A 13,771-nucleotide genomic window follows, 5' to 3' on the forward strand; every position below is an offset into this window, starting at 1 on the left:
CTACTAAATTGCTTAGGGCCTCGCTAAATTGCGGAGGCTGGCTTGGAACTTGGGATCCTCCTGCCTCAGCCTCTGGAGTTGCTGGGATTACAGATGTGTGCCACCGTCCCGGACAGATTTTAAACCGAACTGCATCCCTTGTTGGTATTTTCTCAAACCATTGCAGCACTTTTGCCCACAACATTTCCTTATCTGTGGCCAGCTCTGCAGCTCCCGCTTTAATACTTCTGTTACTCCCACTTTATCTTAAACAGTAAATTTGTAATTGTTTTTTAGTTCTATTTTGTCAATATATACCAGTAGCCTCACACAACTGTGTAATGCTGTGGAAAAGCTTGGAATTGCATTCTAAAATGATCAGCAATGTAAATTATAAAGTACAAAACAGTGTGTGTTAAAGTACTCTCAACAATAAGTAGCTTTTTTTTTTCAAGTATCTGAAAGAATTAGGCTGGAGAAGGAAACAATCCACACTAATAGGAAAAGAAGGCCACATTTAGGAATGAGGGACAACAGAACACAAGAGAAATTACGTTTCTTTAGTTTTGCCAGTTTCTCTCCTGAAAGATATATTAGGCCTTCATTTTGAGGCCGTCCACAGAGGAAGAGAACTGTGGACCAACAGAAAAAAATTGATAGGGTTTCCTTATCTTTCGAAAATCATAAATAGAACATCCAGAAACGAATCAGGATGAGCATGGCACTTTGTAGGGGAAGTTGAAAACATTTAAATGGGCAAGGACTGAGACACTGTCATTAAAGGGTTCAAATTACAAATAACCCATCCAATTGACAGGCGCCTGTGAGGAGCATCTTCCTCGCTGATGACTGACGCTCAGTAAATGTCTACAGCTCTTCTAGAATAATCTATTAGCCGCACTGAGCGTCCATGCACTTTATCAGTTTTTGCACACGACCTAGGGTAAGGCTAAACTCTTGCTTTCAAACCCTCTTCTCTCCTCATCCCCTTAAGTTTTAGGGCTGCTGTGTAGGGTATGTGTGCAGGATTTTAGAGGTTTTCCTCATCCTCCTTTGAAAAAAAGAATAAAAGCATTTAAATTAGCGGGAGGGCGGTTAACAACCGCAGCCTTGGCCCCACCACACGCCTCGTCGCCACTCTAGATTCACTGGTCGCCTCCCCTGGAGCAAGAGTGTAACAACGCCAACGGCCGCGGGGCCGCAACGGTTGCAGGGAGGCGCGCGGCGGGCGTTGCGCTGCCAGGACTCACAGGCTGGCGGAGAATTCTGGAGGAGTGGGGAGCTAGGCACTGCCCGGCCGCGGACGGCTTTTGACGAACAGGTCTTCCAGCCAATTGGAAGCCAGGTCGACTATCTCTCCTGCCAATAAGGAGCGGGACACCATTGGGGGGCGCTTCCCGCGGGCTGCGGCTGAATTCGATCCTGCGCGGCGACTGTGAGGGCGGGGCGGAGGCTCGGCTTGGACGGCGGGGAGCGGATTAGGGGAGGAGGGAAGACCGGAAGCCACGGTCGCGTCCCCAGCCTTAGATTCGCTCCCCGGGGCTGGGAGCGGAGACCGAGTAGAAGGGAGAGGCTGAATGCTGGCTCGGTAATAAAGGGGAGCGGCCGCTCCGGAGCCTCCTCCCGGGGCTCCCCCCTCAGCCCGCCCGCCCTAGCTCTCAGCCACCGGGCTTTAGGGCGCGCGCCCCCCGCGGACGGCCCGGCAGCTGAAGAGACGCTGCCCGCGGCGGGGACTGGCCGGCAGTATCTGAGGCCCGCACTCCAGCGCCACCCCCACCGCTTTCCCGCTGGTCCCTCCGGCCGCCGCCATGTCCTCCTCCTCCTCCTCCCCCAGGGAGACGTACGAGGAGGACCGGGAGTACGAGAGCCAGGCCAAGCGCCTCAAGACCGAGGAGGGGGAGATAGACTACTCGGCCGAGGAAGGAGAGAACCGCCGCGAAGCGACGCCCCGGGGCGGGGGCGATGGCGGCGGCGGCCGGAGCTTCTCGCAACCGGTAACAAAGCGCGGCGCCGGGTCCTGCATGCCCGGCGGCTCCCGAGGAAGTAGGGCTGGGCGGCTGGGCGACTGGGATCCGGCCGGGCCTCGCTCGCGCGGCGTTTTCCTTTTCTGCTGCGCTGACGCGGCGGACCGGCTCCGGGCCCTCTTGGGACTCGTGTTATTGCCTTTACCTGTTTCCCGCATCCCGAGCTCGGGCCGGGCCGGGAGTCAGCTGCCCGGCTCTGAACTCCTGGAGGGTTGTGGGGTGGGGGACGTCGCTTCCGCTGCGGGGGGCTTTGGAGCATGACTTGCTCTTTGTTGGTTAAAACTCTGGCGTGGGCCGCCTCTGGGACCTCTGGCCGCAGCATCTCCGCGCCGGGCACCATCACTGGAGGGCTCTCATCATATCGGTCCTGAGAAGAGAGCTACTAAGTGACAAATTACGCCTTCACGCTCACAACTTACTTCCCCTGAAGGTTTCATTAAAACATTTTTTTTTTTTTACCTTTGCAGGCCTGGCGTGCATACTTTGCTACCCAGTTTTGTGATGATGGCTCAGTATAGATCGGTTACAAAAATTTGTTGGCAGGTGTTAGTCCACCCTTACTTTAAAGTAAAGCCAATCTTGTTAAGTAATTTTAAGCTTTTCATTAGTAATTTACTCCAAATTTGCCCCGCAAAAGGAGGAACTGAACTCCAGTCTATTAAGCACTTTTCCTAGAGTCTTGTCTTTGATGGGGGAAATGTTGTCTAGAAGCAGAAGGAAGTGTGCAAACCATTTTATTATCTACAGCAAGTACTCAGCTTCAGCTGGATGGAGACTTTATTAAGGAAACAAAAGCGAAGCAAACGTTTCTGCCCTTTTTTGGTGCACTTATAGTGTGTTAATGACTTAGATGTTCTTCGAACATTTAGTATATTTCAATTGTGACCAATTCCAAACTTTAAATGGAACTTACAAAGTTGTCCATTAAAGTGATTTTAGTACATTAAAGTGATTTTATCCTTACCCTTTGTAAGAGGCAAATTGGAAGTCTTTTAAAGCTTTTTTCCTTGGAGCTTGTGTAAAAAAAATTCTGGTCAGCAGTCTCCAGTGTTCTCAAACACGGAAATGTGACAGATATGATTGCACCACATTTTAAAAAGGAACTTTTTCTTCCTCTGAGAACGTTTCCTTAGCTTTTTTCTTTCTTTCTTTCTTTCTTTTTTTTTTTTTTTTTTTTTTTTTTTGATTTTGCACCTAGCTATTTGAAATATTCAGAGTATAACTTTGTAGTGTGAAAAAAGGAAACTCTTCTCAGGAAGTTTTCGTTCAAAATCAACTAGTGTGAAAGTTGGAAATAGGAATGTTGTAACGGATATTTAGGTATATTTAATCAGTATATCTCTTTTGCCAAAAGTCTTGGTTGGGTTTTTGTGCAGCGCCATAAAATGTCTTTAAGTGTCTTGGAATACACTTAAGTCAGTTTATAAAAATTTGTTTTTGAAAACATAAAACGTTAAGCGAATAATATTAAATTGAGTGGAGTAGTGGAAATAGCACTGAGCTAGGACTTGAGGAGGGTCAGGACTCTTAGCATACAATTTATGTGACCTTGAAGAAGTTAATTACTGCTCTGGGTTTTCTTAGTCTGAAACTAAAAGTTGAACTACATGCCTTCCACACCTGAAGACTTAGTTAAGTAATGAACTTAATGCAGGTTTTAAATTACCCAGGCAGAAACTAAGGTATGTAGACTGAGTTATAAATTCTAGCTTTTGTTAATTGCACTGCTGTTAAATTTCTTAGGAAAGATTGAGTTGCTTTCGTTTTACTTTAGAACTAATTCTGTACTGTGGAATATAATGAGGCTTATTTCTCCTGTTTTTAAACATTGTTTTCCCCTGTGAGTTTTTTTTTTTTTTTTTTTTTTTTTTTTTTTTAATAACCATTCTACCATTCTAGCTATGGAAACTTATAAAGTAGGCATTCTTGGATAGAAGTTCACTAGCTAGTGCTTCATCTTGCAAAAATATGGTAATTCATCTAATTGAAGAGAGTTTGGCCCAACTTTGGTGGTCCTTCAGCCTATGGAAGAAATACCTTGGTCAAACTGTTAAAGTAAATGCAGATTAGATATGTTGATGGACAATCTTTTCAACTCTAGTTGGAAGTTTGTAAAATACAAAGACTTTTGAAAGATTTACATTGTTTGGCTGTTCATAATTCAGTTTCTGTGAGTGTTTAAATAGTATGTTAACAGAATTTAAAGAGGAAAGTAAATATTTAAGAAAGACTTGAAGATGAATTGATCTTGTAAATTGATATTTGAAGGTGTATAAGAGTAAGTATTTTAAGTACAAGAAATAAAACACCTTTCAAATTTGAATCTTTGGTACTTATTTTTTATACAGCAAAAACTCCCAAGGTTTTAAATTCACAAGCTTGATTATGGAGGTTCATGCCATTTATTGCAGTTATTTTATTCTTGTGGAGTAAATAGTGTTCTTAAATTTAGCAGACATGAACTTCAAGATCATATTATTGAATACTCTTTGGTATCCTCTTAATTTATAAAATTAAAGCATTCATAATATTTGCTTAATGCTTGACCTCCAAATGTTAGGGCTTCCCGTGGAAAAGCCAGTTGAATAAATTGGGATGGTGTTAATTTATTTTGGAGACTGTTTTTCAGTCATTCCGTTCTGCTAATTAACCGGCAGAGATTGAGTGATTTGTTTGCTGATGAGGTAAAAATTTAAGTTTCTCAACTTTTAATAAATAGGCTTGCAAGTAAAATGCCAAGATAAAATTATAGCTCCTAGGATTTCTAAATAAAGGATTATACATTACATAAAGAATCCAGTTTGAATTCATGATATACTACAACACTTCCATAATGTATATTACAGAAATGATAGGACTATTATGATGGCTCGGTCATTGGACGAATATGGAATGGAAGATAGGATAAGATCATTTAGTTGGCTTAACTGCCATAGAAGTTTCGAAAATAGCAAACATGGCAAGTTATGTTCTCTTTTGGGGGACTGGGATACTTAAGAATGTGTACCCCCTGAAGGTAAATACTATAACTTGAAGGTGTGTAGCAATAGTGTCCATTATTTCCTCTAGTTGCTATAGTAGAGTGAGGGTTTTTAGGGCTAGTTTTGGGAAAGAGTTGAAAAGTAGCTTTTACTATCTTTTGGCTTTAACAAATGACTTATCTCTTCATGTTAGTATGTCTAGTGAAAAGAGCAGAGGGTGGGAGTGTGGCTCAGAATTAGAGTGTGAGATTAGCATGCTCAAAGCCTTAGGTTCAATCCCCAACATTAGAAAAAAAGAAAAAGTGCTAATAGAGCCAGTTAGCATAACCAAGGTAGGTTATCTTCCCTCTGTTGCCAACAAGCTTTTTAACTTAACCTGAGACTCGGTGGTCTGTATGATTTTTAATCCATTAAAAACTAGTAATTGAATCAAGATATGAAAGCCAGCCTTAGCAATGGGTGAGGTGCTAAGCAACTCAGTATGACCATGTCTCTAAATAAAATACAAAATAGGGCTGGGTATGTGGCTCAGTGGTCCAGTGCCTCGGTAGTCCTTGAGCTCCTGCCCTGAGCCAGGTGCCATTCTCAGTGATGAGATATAATATCCCATTATCCAGAAATCTGTGATGCTGCTGCCTTTATTGCCTTTTTAACCTCTATGAAATTGAAATGCAACTTTCAGGGCTTGTAGATACAACCACAGTGACAACTCAGATGAGTTTAAACAAAACAAAAAACAAGAGAGAATAGGGAATTTCTTGGCCCACGCAACTGGAAAAGCCAAATAATGGCATTAGTTTCAGGCATGGTTGGATGTCATAAGGACTTGATTCTCTTTTTGTGATTCAGTTCTGTTTTTATTCTGTGGTGGTTAAGCTAGACTTAGATTCTTAACGCTAGCAAACAGTACCCTTTCTCTCTCTAAATGTCCTTATTTATCCTCTTTGGGATCAGTGGTCCAGTGCCTCTGGGGAGGCCACTTTTGACTGCCCTCCTTCCCTTAATGCTGGGCTTCCTCTGAAGTTGGAGAGGCATGATTGTGTGATTAAAAATGTTGGTGGGATAACATTGAGTTGAGGTTTTTGTTGTATACATTGTATTGCTGGATATCAAACTCAGAACTCGGGGCCCAACTGATGCTAGGTGATCTCTTCTATTAGGCTGTATCCTCAACCACCCCCTCCTCCCCCTTTTTTTTTTTTTTTTTTAACCAGGAGGAGCAAGGAGTTGTAGATATGCAAAACTAAATGATTTCTACTATCTAAGCAAATAATAATAAAGGCTTTTTAAAAATATATATATATTAATCATGGTTTTTTTTTTTTTTTTTAATTTTGTTGTGTGATTAAATGTACCTAAAAGCTTGGATAGTTTTCTATATTTTGGGTCTGTTACATTGTTTTTTAGAAAGAGAAGACAACCAAATAAAGAGATAAAATTATTTAGGAAGAAAAAAAATGTAGATTAGCTTAAAATGTAGTATGAATTAATATTTACAGCACTCCTTGCAAATTTTGTCCTGACCTATATAAGTGCCTGAAGTGAGAGAGGTAATAGTCTCACATGTGGAAATACTCATTTCTTGGTACTATATTGATAAAATCTAATGTATCTAGAGAAAGATAACTAGAATGGAGAAGGCACTTAAAATCAGCTCATAAGTGTAACAGGAGAATCTGGAGGATATTTAGTTTAAGGGTAAACTGGGGTGTGATTTAAGAAATTGCAAATAATTAGAAGATTAGAAGATGGAAATGTAGGTGAAGATAGCGGGTGCCAACTATCATTTATGGAGTGTTCAATAGCTATATTGAGCACTGTTTGACATTTTTTATGTTTGAATTATTTATTGTAGTTTTGCATGATAAAGAATTTGTGGGCTTTTGTTGTTTTTTAGCAGAGCAATTGAGGTACAGAAAGGTAATATAACTATCCTAAGATCATTGAGTCAGTAATTGTCCAAAGATTTGAATATTGGTCTTTGACTCAAAAAAGCCATTTTGGATGGGAAATAGCAAAAGACAGATTGGATTGTAGATTATGAAGAATTTTCTTAAAGTATGATAGATTGTCTTGAGGCTAGATTATCATTTAGCATTGTGTTTGTGGGTGTTTGATGCCAGGGAATGAAGTACTGAATTTTAGGTTAGTCTTTTAAAATCCTATACAGGAGGAAGAAAAAAAATGTTCATTAGTTCTTGCGCATGTGTTATGCACAGAGATATAGGGAAAACAAAAAAGCTTTAAAGACATTATGCCTAGCCTTTGTGAGTTTAGAATTTAGTTCTTGCTTACAAAGACGTGTTAATGGATTCTTGTCTTTTCTTTCAGATAGAAGCTTAGTTTGTACTCTATTGAGCTTCTTTTGTCTGCAGTAGAGACTGGTCTTCAGTCTGCAGCAGTTAAAATTAGATCTTATGAGTGGTATTATTGGTTTGTCTTTGAGATGGCCTTTGAGGGGCTGGATGTTTTTGTCTCTATCCTGTAGTGGAAACCAAATAATGCCTCCATTATAGTTGACTCATTTATTTAAAGAAGGGATATACAATTGGGAAAAAAAATGTACATTGCAAGCATACTTTCATTTTTGGGGTGTACACCTGGAATATTGTTTCTAGTCTAGTAAATAATAGATCATAATAGACCAGCAGACCCAAATACCTAAACATTTGAAGTAGAAGGACTCTGTATGAGAAAGGATTTAAAAATGACTCCATAAGCTGGAGAAAAAAATGACTGAAATACTATTATGTATATAGTATATATGTAATACCGAGTTATCTACCAGTTTAGGAATCAGATGGCATAGGATGATTCTTAAAAGAGGTTATTTTCGGTCTGGGGATAGCATGTGAGAGAGGCCCTAGGTTCCCCAGCATCATGAAAAATAACAAGTAAATTTAGGGTAGATGAAATAGGCTTTCCCAGTGATTTTTTTAGATTTCTTGTCTCCAGTGTATAAATAATACAAGAAGAGAAAATAGTGATTTAAAAAGAATGCTAGTATTTTGGGTGGGGGTGGGGTGAGGGACACAAAAAATGATCTGGAGGGGAAAGTATAAATATAGTTTGAAAAGACATCTTTAATATATCTTTTACATTTGAAACAACCCTAGAGTTTTAAATTTTTTTAATACAGAAAGAACTAGAAAACTTTTTGTTAAATAAAGGAGGACACAATTTCAAGTTAGGGAAATATCAAAGTAGATAAACTCATGAATAGAAGATTTGTTGAATGGGAATAAGTAAAATACAAGGTGTGAGGATATGTCTTCTGCCTTGAGGTTGAGAAAAATCACATCTTTCCGCAAGTACCATGTTGATTACATTTAATATTTTCCGTTTTTTTTTATGTTGTAAATTCTTTTTTTAAAAAAAATTTATCATGTAATAATTGTACATATTTATGGAGCACAATGTGATAATTTGGTACATGTATGCAGTGTACCATATCAGAGTAATTAGCATTGCCATGTCGTCCAGCTTTTAGGAAATGACTTTGGTAATGTTAAAATGAATTCTTTTGAGGGATTTTTAAATTGGTTCTATAACCCTTTTTTTGTGTGTGTGAGAAAGACTACTTTGAAAAGTAGTCACCTTTTTTTTAGCACTATTCAGGATGGAGATTACTCCATAATGTGAAGGGAAGAGGAGGAGATGTGATCAATTGATAAGTAATGTTTTATTAAAGTAGGTAGTGGGCTCATGGGGTTTTTTAATATTCTTTTTTGTTTTTTGTTTTTTTGTTTTTTAATATTCTTAATGCCTTCTTTGTAGGTCTTAAGTATTACATAATTTGGTAACTTTTTTACTATATAAAATCTTCTATTACATATACCCCTAAACTTTTTATTCAGTTTTGTTTTTGTTTTGGGGTACTGGGATTGAACTCAGGGGCACTTGACCATGAGCCACATCCCTAGTCCTGTTTTTTGTATTTTATTTAGAGACTGTGTCACACTGAGTTGCTTAGCACCTCACTTTTTGTTTGTTTATTTATTTTTTTAATGTGCTGGGAATCAAACCCAGTGCTTCATGCATGCTAGGCAAGCGTTTTACCACTGACCCACAACCCTGGCCCAGCACCTCACTTTTGCTGAGGCTGGCTTTGAACTCGGGGATCCTCCTGCCTCAGTCACTGGGATTACGGAATGTACTACTGCGCCCAGCTATTCCGCAGTTTTTTAAAGGAATACTTTGTTGTAGGTGGACAAAATACCTTTATTTATTTATTTTTATATGGTGCTGAGGATTGAACGCAGTATCTCACATGTGCTAGGCAAGCATTCTACCACTGAGCTACAACCCTAGCTTTCTTCAGCAGTTTTTAAGAACATTTTGCCATTTAGGGTTTTTACCTATCCATATCTGCATAGCTGTGTTTATACTTCCTACCCCAAACTATTTGAAATTGGTTCCAGACATCATGCTACTTCATCCCTAAATACTTCAACATTCCTAAGAATAAGGATATTATTTTACATAACTATTTTCATACATATTATATTAGATAAATCTAATGTCCTACCTGTATTCAGAATTCTTCATTGTTTATCTTCTATAGCATTTTTTACTTAGTATAAAATGAAGTCTTACTATTGCATTTGGTGTTTGGTCTCCTTAGTCTCAATCTAGAATCTTCTTTTCACTATATTTTGATACTAGCTTTTTGAAGAGTCCAGGCCAATAGTTTTTTATTGTCCTTTTATCTTTGCCAGCTGATTTCTAAGAATTGCAAGAAATGACTGTCTTAGCTATAATTTGTAGTTACTATCTATTTTGAGAGTTAAATTTGTTATTTAAAGATATGCTCTAAATTAAGAAAATATTATTAGTGCTCTCTTCCTGGATATATTTAAGAATTTAATGATGATAAAGTATATCTGATGTTGAGTTTCACCTAGTAGAGTCTTGTTTATTAATATTACTTTAGGGTGTTGGTATACCTAGGGTACAGTCAGAATGAGTAATTTCTAATTTAGTGACATTTAATGACTATTTGTTTAACCATAGAAAAGACCGAACATAGAAATTTAAGTGAAATTTCAAGGATTGAATTAGTGTTTGCAAAAGACTGAATTTATTTGTTGAATTTGACAATAGCATAAGAGTAGTCCTGTGATATTTTATGTATTTAAATCAGTTTCTTTATCCTCTGACATTCTCTTTATTGGCAGCACTTGCCATTTTTATATATTTCCTAACAGTCTTTGTAGAAAGTAGAATTGGAGCTGGGTGTGGTGGTACACAAGGCAGAAGGATTGCAAGTTCAAAGCCAGCCTCCGCAACTTAATGAAGCCCTAAGTACTTTAGTGAGACCCTGTCTCAAACTAAAAAAATTAAAAATGCTATGGATGTGGCTCAGTGGTTAAGTGTCTCTGGTACAAAACAAGTAAAATTGTCAAGTATTTTAAAGTAGCTTTAAAAGGAGTTAATTTTCTTAAAACAGTGCTTTTAGATTGGTCTATTCATAGGAGAAACGAAAGTTAATAGATTATGTTGTATGAATCCAGAAGTTGTATATGAAGTGGTGATGAAAAAAAGTGCCTGGTGTCATTTGTAATATAAATCTTTGTCTTAATAGAACTCGGATTCGGTGAATGAGACCTATTTCCATTTTCAAAGTAATGCTTGTAGATACTGCATTTTATTATAAACTTTAAAATTGTATATATTTTTGGAATTCCTACTAGACACACTCAAATATACAAAATACTCCATTAAAAGCCCAGGAGGGCTGCAGTTTTGATTATTCCCTGTTAATCAGCACATATGGTACCTTATATATTTAAATTGTCATGTGTGCTAAGTGAATAGCTTCAAGTTAATATATAGTGGAACTAGGTAACCGATTAAACAAGAGCAAAAGATTATACAAATTTACTATGTTATAGGAAAAATGAAGTATGTAATAATATATTAAGGACAACATTTTAATTATAACTTTTCATTTGGACTGTGAAATTTTGATTTTACGGAGGTAAAACTTAGAAAATTGTGACTATTAATTTCTATTCATAGCTTGCCTTGTGTGTATGCTGAAATTTTTTTGCAATTTCCTTGAAATAAGTTATTAAATATTTTTTGTACTTTTTATTGAGATAAAATGCTCTTTTTTAGGAATTAAAATTTTAAGCCAAATATTCAGGTAATGATTTTATTCTCAAGTTCTTTTGCTAACTTGTGACTTTTAGTTTGGTTTTGGAATTTTATTTTTAATGTTACTTTTTAATACAGAGTTGAGTTTACTATAAAAGATGCAATTTAGACTGAAAAGTTATTAACTATTAACTAGATACTGTTTTTTCTGTTTAGGAGACAGGTGGAAGTCATCATAAAGTTTCTGTTTCACCTGTTGTCCATGTTCGAGGGCTCTGCGAATCCGTGGTGGAAGCAGACCTGGTGGAGGCGCTGGAAAAATTTGGGACAATATGGTAAGGACAATAAGGACTTCATTTAAGTTGGAAACAGTATGGTAGAATAAGCTTTGCTTGTTTGTTTTGCACTGTATGAATTATTTGCCTATGACTGTATTTCTTTGGAGCCTTAAAAGCTTGTTATCAATTCTCCCCACCCCCCTCAGTGCTGGGGGATGAATCCAGGGCGTTCTGTATGCTAGGAAAAAGCTTGACAACTTAGCTACATCCTTCAATCTTAGACTTGTTATTTTAAATCTTCCTGATGTGATGCTAAGTATATTATTGTGGATCTATGATCACTTCTCAATCTCTCAACAAGGTTGCATGTAAAATTTTAAGTGAAAACATAATTAGAAAAGTGAATCTGCTGCCAAAAGTAGACACTCAAATTCTAAATTATTTTTGGAATATGTCTGGTTGTTATTCTCTTCTTAGTATAGATAATCTAGAATTGATTTATTTTTAAATTTTTCTTGTGCTGGGGATCAAACCTAGGTTCTTATGTACTCCAGGTAAGCACTTGACCACTGAGTTACATCTCAGCCTAATTATTTTTTTTCTTGATGAATGTGTTTGGGGTTTTTGTTATTGGCATTGAAGGCACAGACCAAGTTGAAATATGTAAATAGAGAAATTTCATTGTATTTGCTGAGACAGTTTGATTGCTTCAATTTTATTAACAATTTTATTTTTTTCTGGTTCTGGGGATTGAATGCAGTACCTTGTTAATGCTAGGCAGGCATTCTTCCATTGAAGTACATGCCCAGTTCTTTTAACATTCTATTTTGAGAGACAGTATGGTCTACACTACCTAGGCTGGCCTTGAACTTATGATTCTCCTTCCTCAGCCTCCCAAGTAGAAGAAATTATAGGCGTGCTCTGCTGCACCTAGCGATAAAATCTATTTTGTGAAATATTTTATGAAAACTTTGAATATTGGAAGGGTAATGTATAAATAGATTAAGTGTGTGATCAATGATATATAGCATTATGTGACACCTTCCGTCAAGGCATCATTTTAGTGATTTTTTTGGTGACTGACTTGGCACACCTTTTTTTCCTTTAAATAAATAAATAAATAAATATTTTTTTAAGTTGTAGTTGGACACAATACCTTTATTTATTTTTATTTGGTGCTAAGGATCACACCTAGTGCCTCACACATGCTAGGCGAGCGTTCTACCACTGAGCCACAACCCCAGACCTTGGCACACCTTTTATGTGCAATTTATTTACTTCAAAAACTGCTGTACAGATTGTTTATTATTAGAGATGTAAATTGAGAACTCATATGGGAATGGTAACGCCTGTATGTTGAAGTATCACTAAAATGACTATCAGTTTTGTCATTTGGAGTTGATATTGGAAATTAACTCTGAAGAGTTACATATTAAAGTCAATTCCTCAGACCTTCAATTTTATATATTGGCACTACACTAATCCTTTTCTAAGCATCTTCTAATCATTGTATAAGTGGGATATTATCCTGTGGAGTTATAAAGATGCAGATCTCTCTGGTTTGTTTTCCCTCTCTCCTTATATATTTGGAGTTTTTTTTAAGTTAGGGCTTTCTTAGGTAGGCGTAGTAGTGCATGCCTGTAATCTCAATACTCAGGAGGCCGAGGCAGGAAGATCACAAGTTCAACCTCAGTGACTTAGGGAGACCATGGCTCAAAATAAAAAGGGAGGGCTGGGGATGTACCTTAGTAAGGGCCCTGGGTTCAGTTCCCAGTAACAAAAAAAAGAAAGAAAGAAAGAAAGAGAAAACTAACCAGAAACACAGGGAGCTTTCTTAAAGCCAGGAAAAATTCAGGCAGATATCAGAAAGCAGGTTGATGACTTGTTGGTAACTGTAGGAAAATAACTATTTACATATTTTGATGTCAATTGGAATGATGATGCGAGTTTAGGGGATTAAGGAATTAGAACTGTTTAATTAGTTGAGTAACTTGAATCATTTCTTGGGTGGCTGGCCCATTCTAGATTCTAGACTATTTGATACTGAATCCTTAGTACTGTCCAATGTATATGCATGTCACTCATTTAATTTGTATAGTACATCATTCTGCCCTCAGGATTGGTATTATGTGGATAGAAAAGTTATGAAATAGTTAGAACCAATTAGTGTATATGAGCTTAATTGACATAAATAAGTATAAGAGGAGTGTCAGTTGAATGAAATAATCTTGAATAAAAGGTGACTGTTAAAGCTGAAAAGAACTGTGAACAGCTCCAATCAGGAGTAGGAGTTTTGCTTTAAAATTACTCTATTTATAAAGCCTTTTGTGTGTGTGTGTGAGTGTGTGTGTGGAGGGGGCTGTACTGGGTTGTGTTTTGTTTGTTTGTTTGTTTTTTGAGACAGAGTCTC

At 37.6% G+C, this 13,771-nt stretch overlaps 1 protein-coding gene across 1 annotated transcript in view; it reads left to right on the forward strand.

Moving 5' to 3' along the window:
- Nucleotides 1–1,457: 1,457 nt before the first annotated feature.
- The window catches only part of Hnrnpll (heterogeneous nuclear ribonucleoprotein L like), a 36,314-nt gene continuing 24,000 nt past the window's right edge, over nucleotides 1,458–13,771 (forward strand). The window contains exons 1-2 of the mRNA XM_046456406.2: nucleotides 1,458–1,973; nucleotides 11,300–11,418. Of these exons, the coding sequence (XP_046312362.1) occupies nucleotides 1,788–1,973; nucleotides 11,300–11,418 (305 nt within the window). The 5' untranslated portion in view covers nucleotides 1,458–1,787. The remainder of the gene's footprint in view (nucleotides 1,974–11,299; nucleotides 11,419–13,771) is intronic.

This window comes from Marmota monax, unplaced genomic scaffold, assembly GCF_021218885.2.
Source record: "Marmota monax isolate L192 unplaced genomic scaffold, Marmota_monax_Labrador192_F-V1.1 WCK01_AAM20220418_F8-fsc00824, whole genome shotgun sequence".
NCBI classification, from domain to species: Eukaryota; Metazoa; Chordata; class Mammalia; order Rodentia; family Sciuridae; genus Marmota; species Marmota monax.